Below are 15,547 nucleotides of genomic sequence, written 5' to 3' on the forward strand. Positions count from 1 at the left end.
TGCAAAAGAGGGATTTTTAATTTGATTTCAGTTTTACGAAATTACCAGAATGCCCCTCCTTTTAAAATAAATATAACGCACCAGATTTTTTTTCCTCATTCCTCTTCCTATCTGTCGGCTGCATCGAGAGAGAGAGAGATTGAGAGTGCTTCCAGAAATTTCTTCCTCCTCTTTGATCGTCCGTCGTCGGTGAATTTGGGTGCATTGTCTACCACCATTATGGGTGTTAGGGAGCTCGCAAATCCTCCGCTCTTCCTCCTCTATATGTGTAGCAGCTGTAAGCATTGCTGCCATCCTTCTTCTTTCTCTTCTCTGTCATCAGCTCGTCGCCACCATGGTAAAGCACCGACGGTACATCTGTCACTTGGGCGTGCGTTTCTCTTTCCTTTTGTGCCGCCGACATTCCTCTTCTTTCTTCTTCTTCTTCTCTTTCTTTCTTTCGCACTCGACGTCCAGCCCTTCCCCTGTTCGGTGTTGCAGAGTCTTCTTTTCTCCTCCCTGTTAGCATGCCCAGAACCTTCTCCTCCTTGTTTCTACAATAGTTGAGGCAAGGATCTTGGAGTCTCTTCTCCTTTGCTGTTGCTATGCGTGTTTCAAGGTTGGCTGTTCCTCTGTGTGCGTTTTGCTGTTGCTGTGCGTGTTTGATGGCTGGTTGTTCCTCTGTGTGCGTTTTGCTGTTACTGTGTGTGTTTGATGGCTGGCTGTTCCTCTGTGTGTGTTTTTCTATTGCTGTGCGTGTTTGATGCTGGTTGTTGCTCTGTGTGTTTTGCTGTTGCTGTTTGTTTTTTTATGGTTGGGGGGATTTGAGTAAAATGAAATTTGAAGTTTAAAAAACTTGGATTTGGTTAAAAACTGAGTTGATTTGGGTTGCTGTTATTGGAGATAAATATGAATTTGGTTTTGCCTTTGAAGTTAAAGCTGAATTTTTCTATGCTAAAGGATGGGATTTGAGAGTGTTGATTAATATAAATATTGATACTTGAAAAATTTTTGGAAAGGACATTTCAGAGGAAGAAGCTTAGTATTGATTTGAATTTTGATGCATATGAGATGTTCGATAAAATGCTTGAAAGGAAGTCAGAATTAGAAATAGAGATGTTTGAGAAAAATAAAAGATAAGGATTGTTTGTGCTTTTTCTTTGAAATTTTTGACGGTGAAGTTGTAGGAAGTCCAATAAAATCTTATTATATGTTATAAGGAGATTGGAAGAGAAGAGAAGAGAACTTGACATCATGATTTAATGGATAGTGTTTGCAAGGTGTTTGGAATAATACTTGCTAGAAGAATCTGACATATTATGACAAGATTCTAGTGATAGTTGCATTGTTGTTGGTTAAAATGTCATATAAGACACTTTATAATGGAAATTGAGACAGAAATTAGAGATTTGTGGAATAGGTAATTTGATTGATAATTCAAGAACTAGATTGCCATTGATATGTTAGTTTTTGAAATTTCTAAGGAATAATTAATGTAATGTTTGAAAAAAAAAATCTATCTACTATTATCCTTGAATAAATTTAGGTTGTATATTTTAGACTTGCAAAGTGTATATAAGAAAATGACTACAGTATTATTTGGACAATAGGAATTTAAGGATCTCGAGTTGTTGCAAAAATTAAAGGGCTAATTTGAAAGTTAGCAATATGCTTGAAAACTTATCAGGTAAGTGGATAACGTCTCAATTAATATATATTAGAAATTTTTCTTTATCAAAATATTTTTTTAATAATTTATGGATATTTATAAATTTTTCTTACTTTAGCTACTTTTGTTAATTAAATTGCTCTGCTTCTTGAAGTCATGACTTATACTTTTTATATTGATGAAAATGCTTTCATAAATTCTAGTAGTGCTTTATTTGATAAAGCCAATTATAAAATTTATGAACAGTTTATGAGATATTAATTGTGAATTTTTATATTTAGAAATATTGGTGTTTTTATATGTTTCATGCAAGTTGGATTTTAAAAAGAGAAATGAAATTTTGAAAGTGATAATTTTCTCGTAAGTTTGAAAGTGAATTTAAAAGGGGACTATATACAGAACGTTGGTTGCTCACGGTAGTTCTGTTAGCCCTTGGCGCGTCATAGTCAATTACTAGCTACTTTAAATTTCGTGAGCTTTGTTCTCACATCTATTATTCGTGGGTCTAGTACCTGTGTCTATTTTTATGACTTCGACTACGTCTGGTTAGTTACTCTTGTGGACTATGTATTCATGTCTGTTTCGTGGTTTTGGCTACGTCTGATTACTTACCCTCGTGGACTGTATGTCCACGTTTGTTTTCGTGGCATAAGCCATATTTGGTTATTTACCCTCGTGGATTGTGTATCCACGTTTGTTAATTGTTTTGATAAATCCTTATAATATGAATTTGATTATCTGATGATTTTACATTCCATTGATTTTAATCATTAAATTATTTATTTCATTTATTTGATTCCTTGCAATCAAGCGATAATAATATTTGATATGATATTTTAATAGTTCAAGATTTTATTTAAAATTTTACATAATCCTTTTATTTTTTAAGTTTATTAAATTTTAAAAAAAACCATTGCCTCTTTAAATTGCATAATTATTTCAAACTTTTCTTTTGTTCATGTTAAATTATTTACTATTGGAACGTTATTCACTGAAAAATATTTTTTTGTCTCAGATAACTTGTACCTTTGTCAGATCATTCAAGGAACTTTATTACTGAGTTGAAGTTGAGATGCTATTTTGGTTCATCTCTATTTTCATCCCCATTTTTTATGTAAAATTTTAATCTGTATATTGTACTCTTATAAATTAATGTTATACGTACTCCACATAGACTATGGTTAAGATCCTTATTTTGCTAAATACTTTATCAGCTGGCTAAAAGGAGTTGAGCTCCAAGTTGTTATAATATTTGAAAAAAAAAACAACAAACATTGAAGCTTTGTCATACCAATTAGTATTAGAAGTGTTAGAAATTTCATATAACCTGATTATTTTATTTAAAAACAAAAATGAATTTTCATTTTAAGGCTTATGGAAATGAGCGACGTAATTTACACTCGTGCCGATCACCCTCTATTTTTAAGGCATGACATCTTACATCGCAGTTAGATCAATTATAGCTTTAAGTAGGTATAATTAACTCCATGGAGATTTCATGTTATATCAAGCATTAAACAAAATATTGAATTTGTGAATTATGAATTTTTACTTGTAAATAGTGAAGTTGTGGTTGTAAGTGCAAGCCAAATCAACTTTTAGAGAACATTACATATAGGTCTCGTAAAGCAAATTTATTCACAAATAAATTCTACCAAATTTGAAAACCACAGCAAGGTCCTTTGAAATTTGAGTGTAATTTAAAATAAGGCTAAAAAGGCAATAATATTCCAATAAAACATACATTACATCAATCAAATAATTAATTTACAACTACTTCATCCACAATTTTTAATTATAATTTTAACTTTTTACAACTATAATTTCACATATTTAATAGTTAAACAATCATTTGTTACTAACAAAGTTTAACATTAATTATTTATAACTATTTTATCAGTAATTTACAACAATAACTTTTAGTTTTTCAACTATAACTTCACATATTCAATAGTTAAACTAATCAGTTTAATTATTGTACATCAAAAGTTATAGTTATAAATTGCTGATAAAATAGTTGTAAATTATTTAACTGATATAATATATATATATATATATATATATAATTAATAAGGGAGTTATTGTTTTTTTACCCTAATTTTAAATTACATTCAGGTCCCAAGGGACCTAGTTGTAATTTTCAAATGTCACAGGACTTATTTGTAAATAAGTTGGCTCCATAGGACCTATATGTAATGTTTCCCAACTTTTAAGGGCTTTATTAATTAAGTGTAACTTTAAACAACTTGTAGGTTAAATATGCAAATCCCAAATTAGCTCTATTCTTTCCTTACATCCCTATTAGATCAATTATAGGCTTAAGTAGGCATAATTAACTTAATGGAGATTCCATGTTATATCAAATGTTAAACAAGCAATTTAATTGTGGATTACTATAATTTTTTACTTGTATATTTTGAAGTTGCAATTGTAAGTAAAAGCCACATTATCTATCAATAGCTTTATTGGTTAAGCTAACCTCCAATAACTCATAGCCCAATGTGTAAATCTCAAATGAGCTCTAATACTTTCCCTACATCCCAATTAGACTAAACATAGCCTTAAGTAGGTAGAATTAACTCCATGTCATATCAAGCATTAAACAAGAAATTTGACTTATGAATTATGAATTTTTACTCGTAAATTACAAAGTTGTAGTTGTAAGTGAAAGTCAAATTAGTAGGGGTAAAATTGTCTTTTCACCCCAACCACAAATGACACTCAAATCTCAAGGGACTTGATTATAGTTTAAATTTGTCTGTTGTGTGGAACCTATTTGTAATTTTTCCTTTAAATTATATGTACATATTTTAGTTTTGGATAAACATTTTAAATCGAGTATTGATTTGGTTACATGAGCATTTTAATTCAATTGGTCACTTTAATCCTCTCATTTAATAATTGTCTCAATTACAGTTGAAGATTTTATTAATACTTGAAAATTATAAGATACATTTTTTCTTCAAAAATTTAAAATAATCTTTATGATCAAAGCACTCTTACACTAGTACCAAATAGTGTAATTAAACCCCATCTACACTGGTCATGGCACATACGGTGCAGAAATAAACGGCGGTGGCATTTTTGTGAGAAAATTGAAGGTGCATTAATATCTATACTGGTTTTATAAGTAACCGGTTTAGATATATTATTAATATTTTTTTAAAAAATATTTTTACATATCTGCACTGGTTAGTAAAAATATCCAGGGTGGATATGCTTTATATTTTTTTTCAAAAAATTATTTTTGACATATCTACACCGGTTACACTATATAACTGGTGTAGATGTGTTTTATAAGTTTGTTTTTTATTTTAACATAACTACACCGGTTATTCTATATAATCGGTGTAGATATCAATTTTTTTTTCAATTTTATTTTTATGATACCTACATCGGGTATTCCTTATAACTGGTGTAGATTTATTGTCTTTTCTAATTTTTAAGCTTTCCCCTTCCTCGTGCTGCCTATAGATTCATCATTGTCTTCTCTTTGCTTTCTCATACTCACTCTCGTAGTCACCTTCTCGCACTCAGAATCTCAGTCTCAGACTCATTGTTTTCTATTCTTTGTCTCAATCAATCTCAATCTCTGCCCTCGTGTCACCGTAGATTCATCAATAGTCTCTTTGCTTTGTCCTCGTACTCGCACTCTGGTTCTTTGTTTTCAAACTCTTAATCTCAACTCCTAGAAGTCTCAAATTCATCATTTTCATCTCTATTCTCTATCTCAATCAATCTCAACCTCTGCCCCTATAACACCTCAACCCATAATGTCAAAATATAAGGAAATCCTATCAAAGTAGCTGCTAGAACTCATCGAAAAAGCCTCCCTCCATCCCTAAAAGTTCAACTGTGGAGGAAACAAGGCGTTGAAAGCTTCAAATTCTCACTAATTTAGGTTATGACTTCACCGTGTTTTGTACCTTAATCTATTTTGAACTTCATATTAATCTTGAGTTTTGTCATGAATTTGAAGTTAATTAAGAGATTTGCTGTATACACAGTTCTCGTCTGTTAGGATTTTTAGTTATAAATTAAAGAAGCAAACCCTTGGAAGAATGTGTGTGTGTGTGTGTGTGTGTGTGTGTGTGTGTGAAAGATAGATGAATTTTTAGACATATGAATTTTTAAGAAGCAAGCCATTGGATGAATTTTTAGATATATGAAAGATAGAAGGATAAATCAAAGAAGCAAACCCTCGTTTGTTGAGATTTTTAGATATATGAATTTTCAAGCAAGAGAACTGAAAGATTGTCAAATTAGAAACATCATTGTTAAAAGTCAAAGGAATTTGTCTATGTGTGTGTGTTATATGAATCAATGAGGAGTATGCTTTAGCTATCTTCTCAATTTTTTTTTTCCTAAAAATTTTGACCACTAAATCTTGGGTTTGATAATTGGCATGATGCACCCGCCATGTAGGCCACCTGAGCAAATAGTAAAAATCACACCTAGAGTTTTGAAATACCAATAGTCATGTTTTGAATGCAAAAGTAGTCTTATATGATTTTGTTTTAGATTGATTGATTTTTGTGAATTAAACTATTGTGATTGCATGACTACTGTATTTTTTGCAAGGTGGTGGAGTGCTGGTAGAGGCCTAAGGCCATTAGGTATTGCATGTGACTTTATTTTGTTTAAAAATATTATTTTCTCCTTTGTGTTTTCAATTATAAATTTATTGAAAAGTCTAACTTTTAGGGGATATTCTATCAATTTTTTTTTTAAACATAATGTTTTGCCCTTTGTTCTATATGGAAATGCCAAAGAATATAAAGTTAGCTTCAAATAGGAGGGATGCTTGACCCTATTTCCATGCTAAATTTTTAATATAGAACTCATTGTTGGAATTGCCAATTTTTCATTCTTGACCCTATTTTTAATATAGAACTCTAAAAAATATTCTAAAAAAAAAAGGGAATTATGCCTACATCAATCCTATTAGACTAGTTTATTTTCTATGAATTAAATTATTGTGATTGCATTACTAGTTTATTTTCTGTACACTAATGGAGTGCTAGTAGAGGCCTGATGCTATTAGGCATTACATGCGAATTTGTTTTGTTTAAAAATATTATTTTTTCCTTGTATTTTCAATTATAAATGTATTGGAAAGTTCAATCTTTAGGAGAGAATCTGTCGAGATTTATTTTAAACTTAATGTTTTGCCCCTTCCTCTATATGAAAAGGGCCAAAAAATATAAAGTTGACTTCCTTCTACTTATTAGATTGGAGGGAAGCCAACTCTAAAAAATATTCTAAAAAAAATTAGAAATTATCGTGTTAGCATGCTTATTTTTTATTTTTTTAACTATATAACTTGTTGTTTGGCCCTTTCCTAATAGATTTTGTGATAATCCATGAACTCTGTCATGTTTTAGGAAGACAAGTTAAATGTGGATCGTAGTTGGATAGATGCCAAATAAACGAGTCTAAAGTATACTAATGGGGTTAAGGGGTTTTTAAAATTTTCTTAAAACAATACTGAAGATGATAATGAGGTTTTATTGTCCTTATAGGAATTATTTGAATGAGAGGCAGCTAAGTATAGGAAATTAAAAAAAAAAAAATTTGGTATTATTTTGTTTTAAATTATAGGGAACTTTTGTTCTCTTTCTTATAATTTTTCGTATGTCATTTTTTGTAATTTTCCTTGAGCCTTTATTATAATTTTTCCCATTTATTCTTTTGTTCACATTTTTATCTCTCTCATGAGTAGAAACAGAGCATCGTGTCACGGGCTGAGAGTCTGGCACAGCACACGGCGCCTGTGCGGCGTCCTGGAGGACCCCATAATCCTCAGGATAAGCCTTACCACATACGGATCACACTGGTTTCGCCCTGCCATGGGCTCATCAGGGAGGCGGCACTAGCCCCCGACCAGTTGTGCACTCAATCTGAAGACTGAGGCAGAACACCCCCAATGCCAATGTCGCCCCCTTTACCCATATTGTGCGAGGCTAACCAGCGGATCGTTCATTATCTTGGTCTTTACACGGTCACGGAGATATCATCCGTGACATTCTCCCACACCCAATCTAGCACGACCTCGTGCTAGGGGAGAAAGACTTCGCCCAAGGATCGTACGTACAGTATTGCCACAAACACATCAGCTTACTACTGAGTGGCCACCCGAGTCCTGCACTCTTCGGACCCACTCGCACCTGCGAGCCAACAGGAGTGGAGTCGACAACGGCCAATCTTCCTGCCCGAGTCCCCACTTTTGGACCCACCTACTCGGAGGCCTTTCTGGAGCGGTGCTGAGGTCGACCAGTCCCAACATGGGACCCCACAGGCACACGGCAGTAAAGTACATCCTGTTCTGATACCACTCTGTCACGAGCTGAGAGTCTGGCGCAGCACACGGCGCCCGTGCGGCATCTTGGAAGACCCCATAATCCTCAAGACAAGCCTTACCACATACGGATCATACTGGTTTCGCCCTGCTATGGGCTCATCAAGGAGGCAGCACTAGCCCCCAACCAGTTGTGCACTCAGTCCGAAGACTGAGGCAGAACACCCCCAATGCCAATGTCGCCCCCTTTACCCATATTGTACGAGGCTAACCAGCGGATCGTTCATTATCTTGGTCTTTACACGGTCATGGAGATATCATCCGTGACAATCGGCTATCCCATTTTTTCCTTTCTTATTCTCTCCACCACCAATGTACTCTTCTGGTTCTTCACCGTCGATCTACTCTTCTGGTCCCCCTCATCGGTTTCAGCTACTCACCGTTGGTCTATGTTCCTTCTTGCCGTCGCATCTCCACCTTACAGTCATTAGATTTTTCCTTCTGCTTCTCTTATTTGAACGACCGAACCTGTGAAAGTGATAGAGAGAGCGTATGAAATTTTCCTTTCTCTTCACTGTCGATCTACTTCTCTGTACCTCACCGTCGACTTCCCTCTTTGCCGCCATGTTCGTCCGCTACTCTTCTCTCCATTCACGTCGCCAGTTGGTGTGAGAGTGGAGTCATCGAATACTCCTCCCCTGTCGTTTTCCTCTATTCTTTTCCTGATTTGTGTGGCGTGTGTATGTGAGTCATCTTCAACTTATCTTCCTCCTCAATTTTGGTTATCGTGCACCCATGTGGTAAGCTTTTTGTTCTCTTCTCTTTTGATAGAAGATTCTGCCCTTGTTTTTGTTTTATGGCTGCCATGAATTCTTTAAAAATTGAGGAGTTGAATTAATTTGGTTGCTGCTGTATATAATTTTATTGGGATGCCAAATTGAATATTGATGATAAAGTTAATATAGGAAGATGATTAAATTGTTGGAGGCTTGTTGATGACTAAACTTTGATGAATGCTCTCTAGGTGTTTGTCAAAATGTTTGAGAGAAGAATTTAGTGAATGAATGTTATTAAGTTTCCATGTTTATCTTGGAGGAGCATGTGTAACTATAGTATCTATTGGAAATCTCAAGATTTTTGGTTGTTGATTTTACTTTCTTCTCAAATGTGATTCAAAGTCTTGATTGGGATTTATTTTAGAATGTTTTGTGTTATTGATGATACTTGAGTAGTGTAGGGGAGTTTGACTTAGGAATTAAATGATGAGGGGAAATCAGTACTGATGAAATTTCAATTTGTAATGAACATATGTGAATGTTACCAAGATGTGTTTTTTTTAACTTAAAGAAAGGAGTAAGGTGTTAATGGATTAATATAATTAAATTTGAAGTTCATTGACAAGAGAAGGAGGAAATTTATATTCTAGTGTAGGAGTAAGGCTGAACATGTATAGTTGTGATGTTATTTAGAATTAATTTAAATGTCACTAATTGTTTAATGCATTAGTTGACAAGTGATATTGAATGAGGTAGATGATTTATTAGAGTAAAAGGAATTTTGTTTATTGTTGACAATTAAGATATTAAATCACTTAGTTATATGAAGAAAAGAATGAATAAGTAATCTTTGAATTGTGATTGATTTATTAAAAAAATTAATGGCACCCTTGGACTTAAGTGAGAAATGGAAGCGAAACAAGTTTTAAAATTATTGAAAAACTCTCAGGTGAGTGAGTAGTATTCTAAATAATTTCTCACAAAGTATTTATAAATTTTTTTATTTAATTTTTTATATTATTCCTTTTTAAGTTGTATAAATATTCTTGTCCATTGTATTTTTATGATTTATACAATTCTTCTTACTTACCTCACTTTTATAATAATTGGTTCATCATAGAATTTGCTTTATTTTCATTAGAAATTTTGCTATTATTAAGGAATATTTGGATCTGGTATATTATTAATTGATTATTTTTTCTAATTATTTTTGTTGTTTAAATTTTATAATTTATATAACAGTGGTTAATACGGTGATTTGTGTATGGAGAGAAATTTGAAAAGAAAATTTGATAGCTTAATATTATATGTTGAAAGAAATAATTTTAAATGAGTGTTTCAATTTCTAGCACGCTTGATTTTTAATAAGAAGGGTTGAGTTTAGAATGCTGGATGCTAACGGCAATTTTGTTAACCTTTAGCACACCATGGTATACCTAGCTAGCAAGGTTATTACAAGAAGTGCTAGCCCTGTGTGGAAGCCAACACACATGAAAAAGAGGGATGGATATTTGTGAGCATTTTACTCACAGTTGTTTCGTGGGCTTAATACCTGTGCTTGTTTTATAGTTTCTAACTGTGCTTGATTATTTTATGGCTTTAAGTTGCACTTGTTAGTGACTTATCCTTGTAGATTGTATGTCCATGCTTGTTAGTTATTTACCTTCATGAACTATATGTCCATGCTTGTTAATTGTTTTGATTAAGTCCCATTAAAGAAGGAAAGTTTGGAATTATTTTCTTTAAATTTGATTTTAGAAAGAAAATTGCTATTTTTACTATACATGGATTTTATGTTAAGCAGTATATATATATATATATCCCAAGATATTAAGTATGTGTAAAAATTTCATACTTTGAAATTTTAATAATTTTTATTTGTATTTATGTATTTATGGTTTATATAATTTTCAACTAATTATTTTAGTAAATTTATAATTAATTCATTGATTTGCTTTTCATTATTTCCTTCAACTGTAATTGAAATGCTACTCATCGAAAAAATTTTATTTGGTCTCAGATATTAAAATTGACCATGCACCTTCTGCTGATCACTGAGGGACACAATTGTTTTTTGAAATCATGGAAACATGTGTTAGTTAATTTTTATGTAAATATATTTTACATAATGAAATGTTAACTTAACGATCCACGTATATCGTAATTAGGTCCTAGCCTTATTATATTATTGTGAAAATTTGCTAGCGTGGAGTAAAGCTCTTTTCTAGATTGGCTGATAGGTTTTATTATTGTAGAAATTTTGGGAGGTCATAATTATAGGAAAAATTCTACCGAACTTTCTATAGAATGGTTAAAACTTTACTAATTTTAAATTTAAATATAAATTTTATATATATCATTATTCTAAATTAATTTTTTGGTTAATTAAGGTTTATGGAATGTGAGTTTATCTCATATTCTGTGTTGGTTATACCCTTAATACTGGAGTGTGATATTTTTGTACTCGCAAATTAACATACTCCATTCTTCATCAATTATGTTCATAAATATGAGAGATGTCATGATATTTTTACCCCTAATATGTCAATTAATATCATGGTGATAGTAGGATGTTAATGCAACAATGGGATTTCTCAATTTATGAAAGGAGGATTATTCTTTTCTCTTCTCATGAAAACCATGTTTCGCTTTAATTTTTATTGAAATTTTTTCGTCAACCATATACTAGCATTGAACTGAATTTTCCCACCCGTTATATAAGTACATGTGCTTTAACTCAGCAACAATACGTTAATTACATGTGTTTTACTACCATTTCATGAATATTGTATGATTAGTCCATTATATTTCAAAATTTTATGAAAATTATACATTTAAATGTAGTATGTGGAATAAATGTTATTAATATCTAATTAGTTAATACTCCCTGTGCAACACATGGAGTAGTAAAAGCTGTGTGTGTGTATATATAACTTTTCTGTAATTAATATATATATATATGCATTGTATTCTTGAACACCTTTAGTGTTTACTAAATATTAGATTTCACATAGACTAATATACAAATCAGATTTTTTTTTATAGAAAAGAAAATAAGGGACTTTATATTGTTGAATTCTTATATTGTTAGACAATTTGTCGCCTGGATCGAAAAATCAAGAAGGCAATGCTAATCTATCAAATTTTTTTTACCATATATATAAGAGGTCTCATGCATGATATTTTTGCCCCTAATAATGTCAATTCATATCATGGTGATAGTAAGTAAAACACACGATTAATATATTTTCCCTTTCTTATGACAATATATTCAAACTATAACCCACTCAATTATGGACTTTCAGAGTTTGCCATTCATGGATTTCAGTTACGCTTGTTTTAAAGATGTGTTAGAATGGTAAGTAAAATTCTCAAAATACTTAGAACTTGTTTGATTATTTGTTTTTTAGAATATTTTTGTTTTGAAAAAAATAAAAAAAAGCATGTTTGTAAATATGCTTCTGCTATCTATTTTGAAAAATAAAAAAGTTAAAAAATTTTCTGAAAAATTTTAAAACTAGAATATTTTGTTGATATTTTGTTATTTTCTTCTCAGCAGAATAAGTGAAAAGGAAAAAACAAACATGATGATTTAATTAATGACAATTATGTTAACAAAATAATAATTCTTTTTTATAAAAAAAAATTCTTTCACCCTTTATTTCACCACTTTAGATGTTTTTTAAAATAATGACTCAAACATATTATTTCATTTTTTTTTCCAAATCTTGTTCTAAAAAATTACTCTGCATAATTGTTTTATGAACATAAAAACAGAAAATAGAATCAAACATGGTCTTATTCTCTCCACATCATTGTTACTTGATGTTGCGAGATACACATACAGATATATATTAAGAAATAACTTTGTTATAGTTTAAGAATTAACTAACCATCCCAAGTTTATTTGTCAGGATGTTAATGTTGAAGAATGCATTTTCGACTCGTCAAATTTTCCTCTGCAAGTCACTTAGATCAATCGTCACCCATCTTGCCCTTGCCTGTGTAAAGATGTCAATTTAATCGAGCCACTTTCCATCATAGAGTTTCATTGGATAATGCTGCTCTTCAGAACTCAAAACGAGAAGGCACGTTAAACTCTACATTATAGTTTTACATCTTCGTAAATACATGTGACAGTGAGAACTATACTGATACTAAGAACTATTCCTTTGCATTAATGCAGATGCTTGTTTGATAAAATGTTCCTTAGTTGGAGCAGTCCTGACTTCAGCAATTCTTAAGGTTCACCATCAGATCATTAATTGTATATACTTAATTAGTTGTTTTGAAAGAAAACTGAAATCTAATAATCACATAAAGTACAACCAACAAGAAATATAAAAACAATAGAGGGTTAATCTTTCATCATTTGCCACCTCTTGGAGAAAAGGTGGCGATTGATCAAAGATTATAAGAGGGGAAGCCATCATTTGACCTTGTTTGATTCTCTAGATACAGGAGATTAGTAGAATATGCACTAGATAATGAAAATGTAAGGATGATATGGAATTGAGATTTTCTTTTGAAAATGTTGATTGCTTCAGCACAATCAGAGAAAACTTCAACCTTTTGAAACCCTCTTTCCCAAAAAGTCTTTAATCCTCTAGCAATGCCCAGTATTTCAACTATAGCAGGCGGATATTGGGACAATTTTAAAAGTAATTGCCAAGCATGCATTTCAATTCATGTTGGTTGTCCACCCACTCATCAGGATCATTTTTTAGGGCCTCAATTCTATTTCTTCTTATCCTCACCATGACAATTGTATGGGAAAAGTTATTATTTCTGTCCCCCCACTTCAACCAATTACAACGTGATTTTTGGTATAATAATAACTCTTCTTGCACAAGGGTTTTGTTATATTCTTTCCTGAGCTCCCTCTCAACTTGTTGCAAATATTGGTGGTCTCTATGTTTTATAGAATTATCAATACCATCGAGCCTCTTGAGTAGACTCCATTTCTTGTTAGGAATATCACAACAAAATTTTTGCCTTTTTGGAATATTTTAAAAGTATATCAAGAACTAGAAAAACTATTACCGATATTTTTAAGCAACATTTTTTATTTGTTGCCTAAAGCAGCATAACTAAAAGTCTATGCAATAGTTCGTTCAAAAAGTTATCAACATTGTCGGATCTCTTAATTACCTCAAAAGAATCATATTCAAGGGCCCTAGGAGCTTGGCATTTGAGCACTCCTTTTTTAGGGGCAGGGGGAGTACTAGGAAAATGTCTGGGAAAAAGCGACCTATGATCAAAACAATGCCAATTTAAATGACAAACATTAAAGTTTGGGAAAGCAGAAGGCTCATCACATGATCAACAACCTGCAAGAGAGGGCATTCTTCTCCATGATCATCATAAGTACACCACAATGAAAACAAACAGTATCGATCTAGCCCTTCATAAATGACATTGAAGATTTGCTTTCTAATAATAAATCTCGAATGAAGTTTGTTGTTGAGATCAAGCTCCTCACTTACTCTAGCAAATTTATCTCTCTCTACCTTTGCATTTGATTAACTTTAGCTAAAGTATTCATGTTCACCTTAATTACCTTCCCAATCATGTTGCCAATATTCCACATGATTTAAGTTTATGAGTCATTCCTCTTTAATATATATTTGTTATTATGTCTAATTTTATTTGAGGTAAGACTTCCTACATTTTCCTAAATTTACCCACACTTAGACAATCTAACTGTTGGAAATTGTGCCCTAGAGCCAATCATTGTACTATGCATATTATTATTTAATGAATTTCTCTTTTGTTATCATAACAATTGCATGTTTAATATGATAACTGTATTCCTAGACAAACTACAGTGATTGTCCTAAATGTCCCTGGTCAGTCATCTTTAAGGGATTATAGATGAAACAAGACTAGTATGACTTTGATTAATTATAGAAATACAAATTAAAGTCATAGGCACTTGAAAGAGTATAAAGTGCTGGACCAACCCGCTATGAGAAAGCTGCATGATACAAGTCATAAGCTTATCTCATATGTAACTATATCATTAAGCCCTTTAACCTGAGATCATCATGGATTCCTACATGATGATTACTGAACTTTGACCTAGTCAAAAGTCACCTCTGACCGGGTGGTCATAAAGGCTATGATTGAGTTTAGTGACATTCATGTAGAGGAATATGAGTGGTCAATATGGAATTTGTCCCTCACATTAAGTGAGAGATATTACTGGGCCTTTTGATGAGTAAGACTGAGAAAATATATGGCCATACTACAATAAAAAGGGTTTTTCCATTGCTACTGTCAGTCTACTCAAAGATCAAGAAAGTAAATGTTAGGTAAAGGAGAACAACAATTCCATGTCTCATGCTTGATTGAAATATGGTGTGACAAAAGGGATGTGATATGGTTGCATGATATGTTACATCAGATTATCGATCCCCATGTGAATTAGGTAGTTGTAATGTCTTGCTAGAGGCCGTTTGTGACTTGTGGGCTAATAGCGTAATTAGCCTACTGCCAATTTTATATGAGCCTACGGAGTCGAACACAAAAACAGCCCAACTCGAGTTATGATGTCCAAGTTCATTGAATTTGGAATATGTCTAGATTCAATAAATGTAATATAGGGTGAATGAATTTTATATATATATATATATATATATTTAAATATTTATTTGATATATATATATATATATATATGAAATATAAAATTCAAAATATAATTTTATATATGTATTTTCGAAATATATATATTCATATATGTATATATATTAGATATATATATGATATATGTAGATGATATATAAAATTAAATATAGATAATATATATATATATATATATATTTA

General features: G+C 31.8%; 1 protein-coding gene across 1 annotated transcript; it reads right to left on the bottom strand.

Annotated features, from left to right (window-relative positions):
• Positions 1-226: 226 nt before the first annotated feature.
• LOC129317430 (uncharacterized) lies at positions 227-8,572 on the bottom strand. The gene is made up of 2 exons (XM_054961757.1): positions 8,387-8,572; positions 227-775 (listed from the first exon to the last, which is right to left on the bottom strand). The coding sequence occupies exons 1-2, from the start codon at positions 8,570-8,572 to the stop codon at positions 227-229; spliced, it is 735 nt and encodes a 244-aa protein (XP_054817732.1).
• Between the last annotated feature and the right edge of the window lie 6,975 nt (positions 8,573-15,547).

Source organism: Prosopis cineraria, unplaced genomic scaffold, assembly GCF_029017545.1.
Source record: "Prosopis cineraria cultivar Desert tree isolate PC_DT_omini unplaced genomic scaffold, ASM2901754v1 PC8, whole genome shotgun sequence".
In the NCBI taxonomy this organism is placed as follows: domain Eukaryota; kingdom Viridiplantae; phylum Streptophyta; class Magnoliopsida; order Fabales; family Fabaceae; genus Prosopis; species Prosopis cineraria.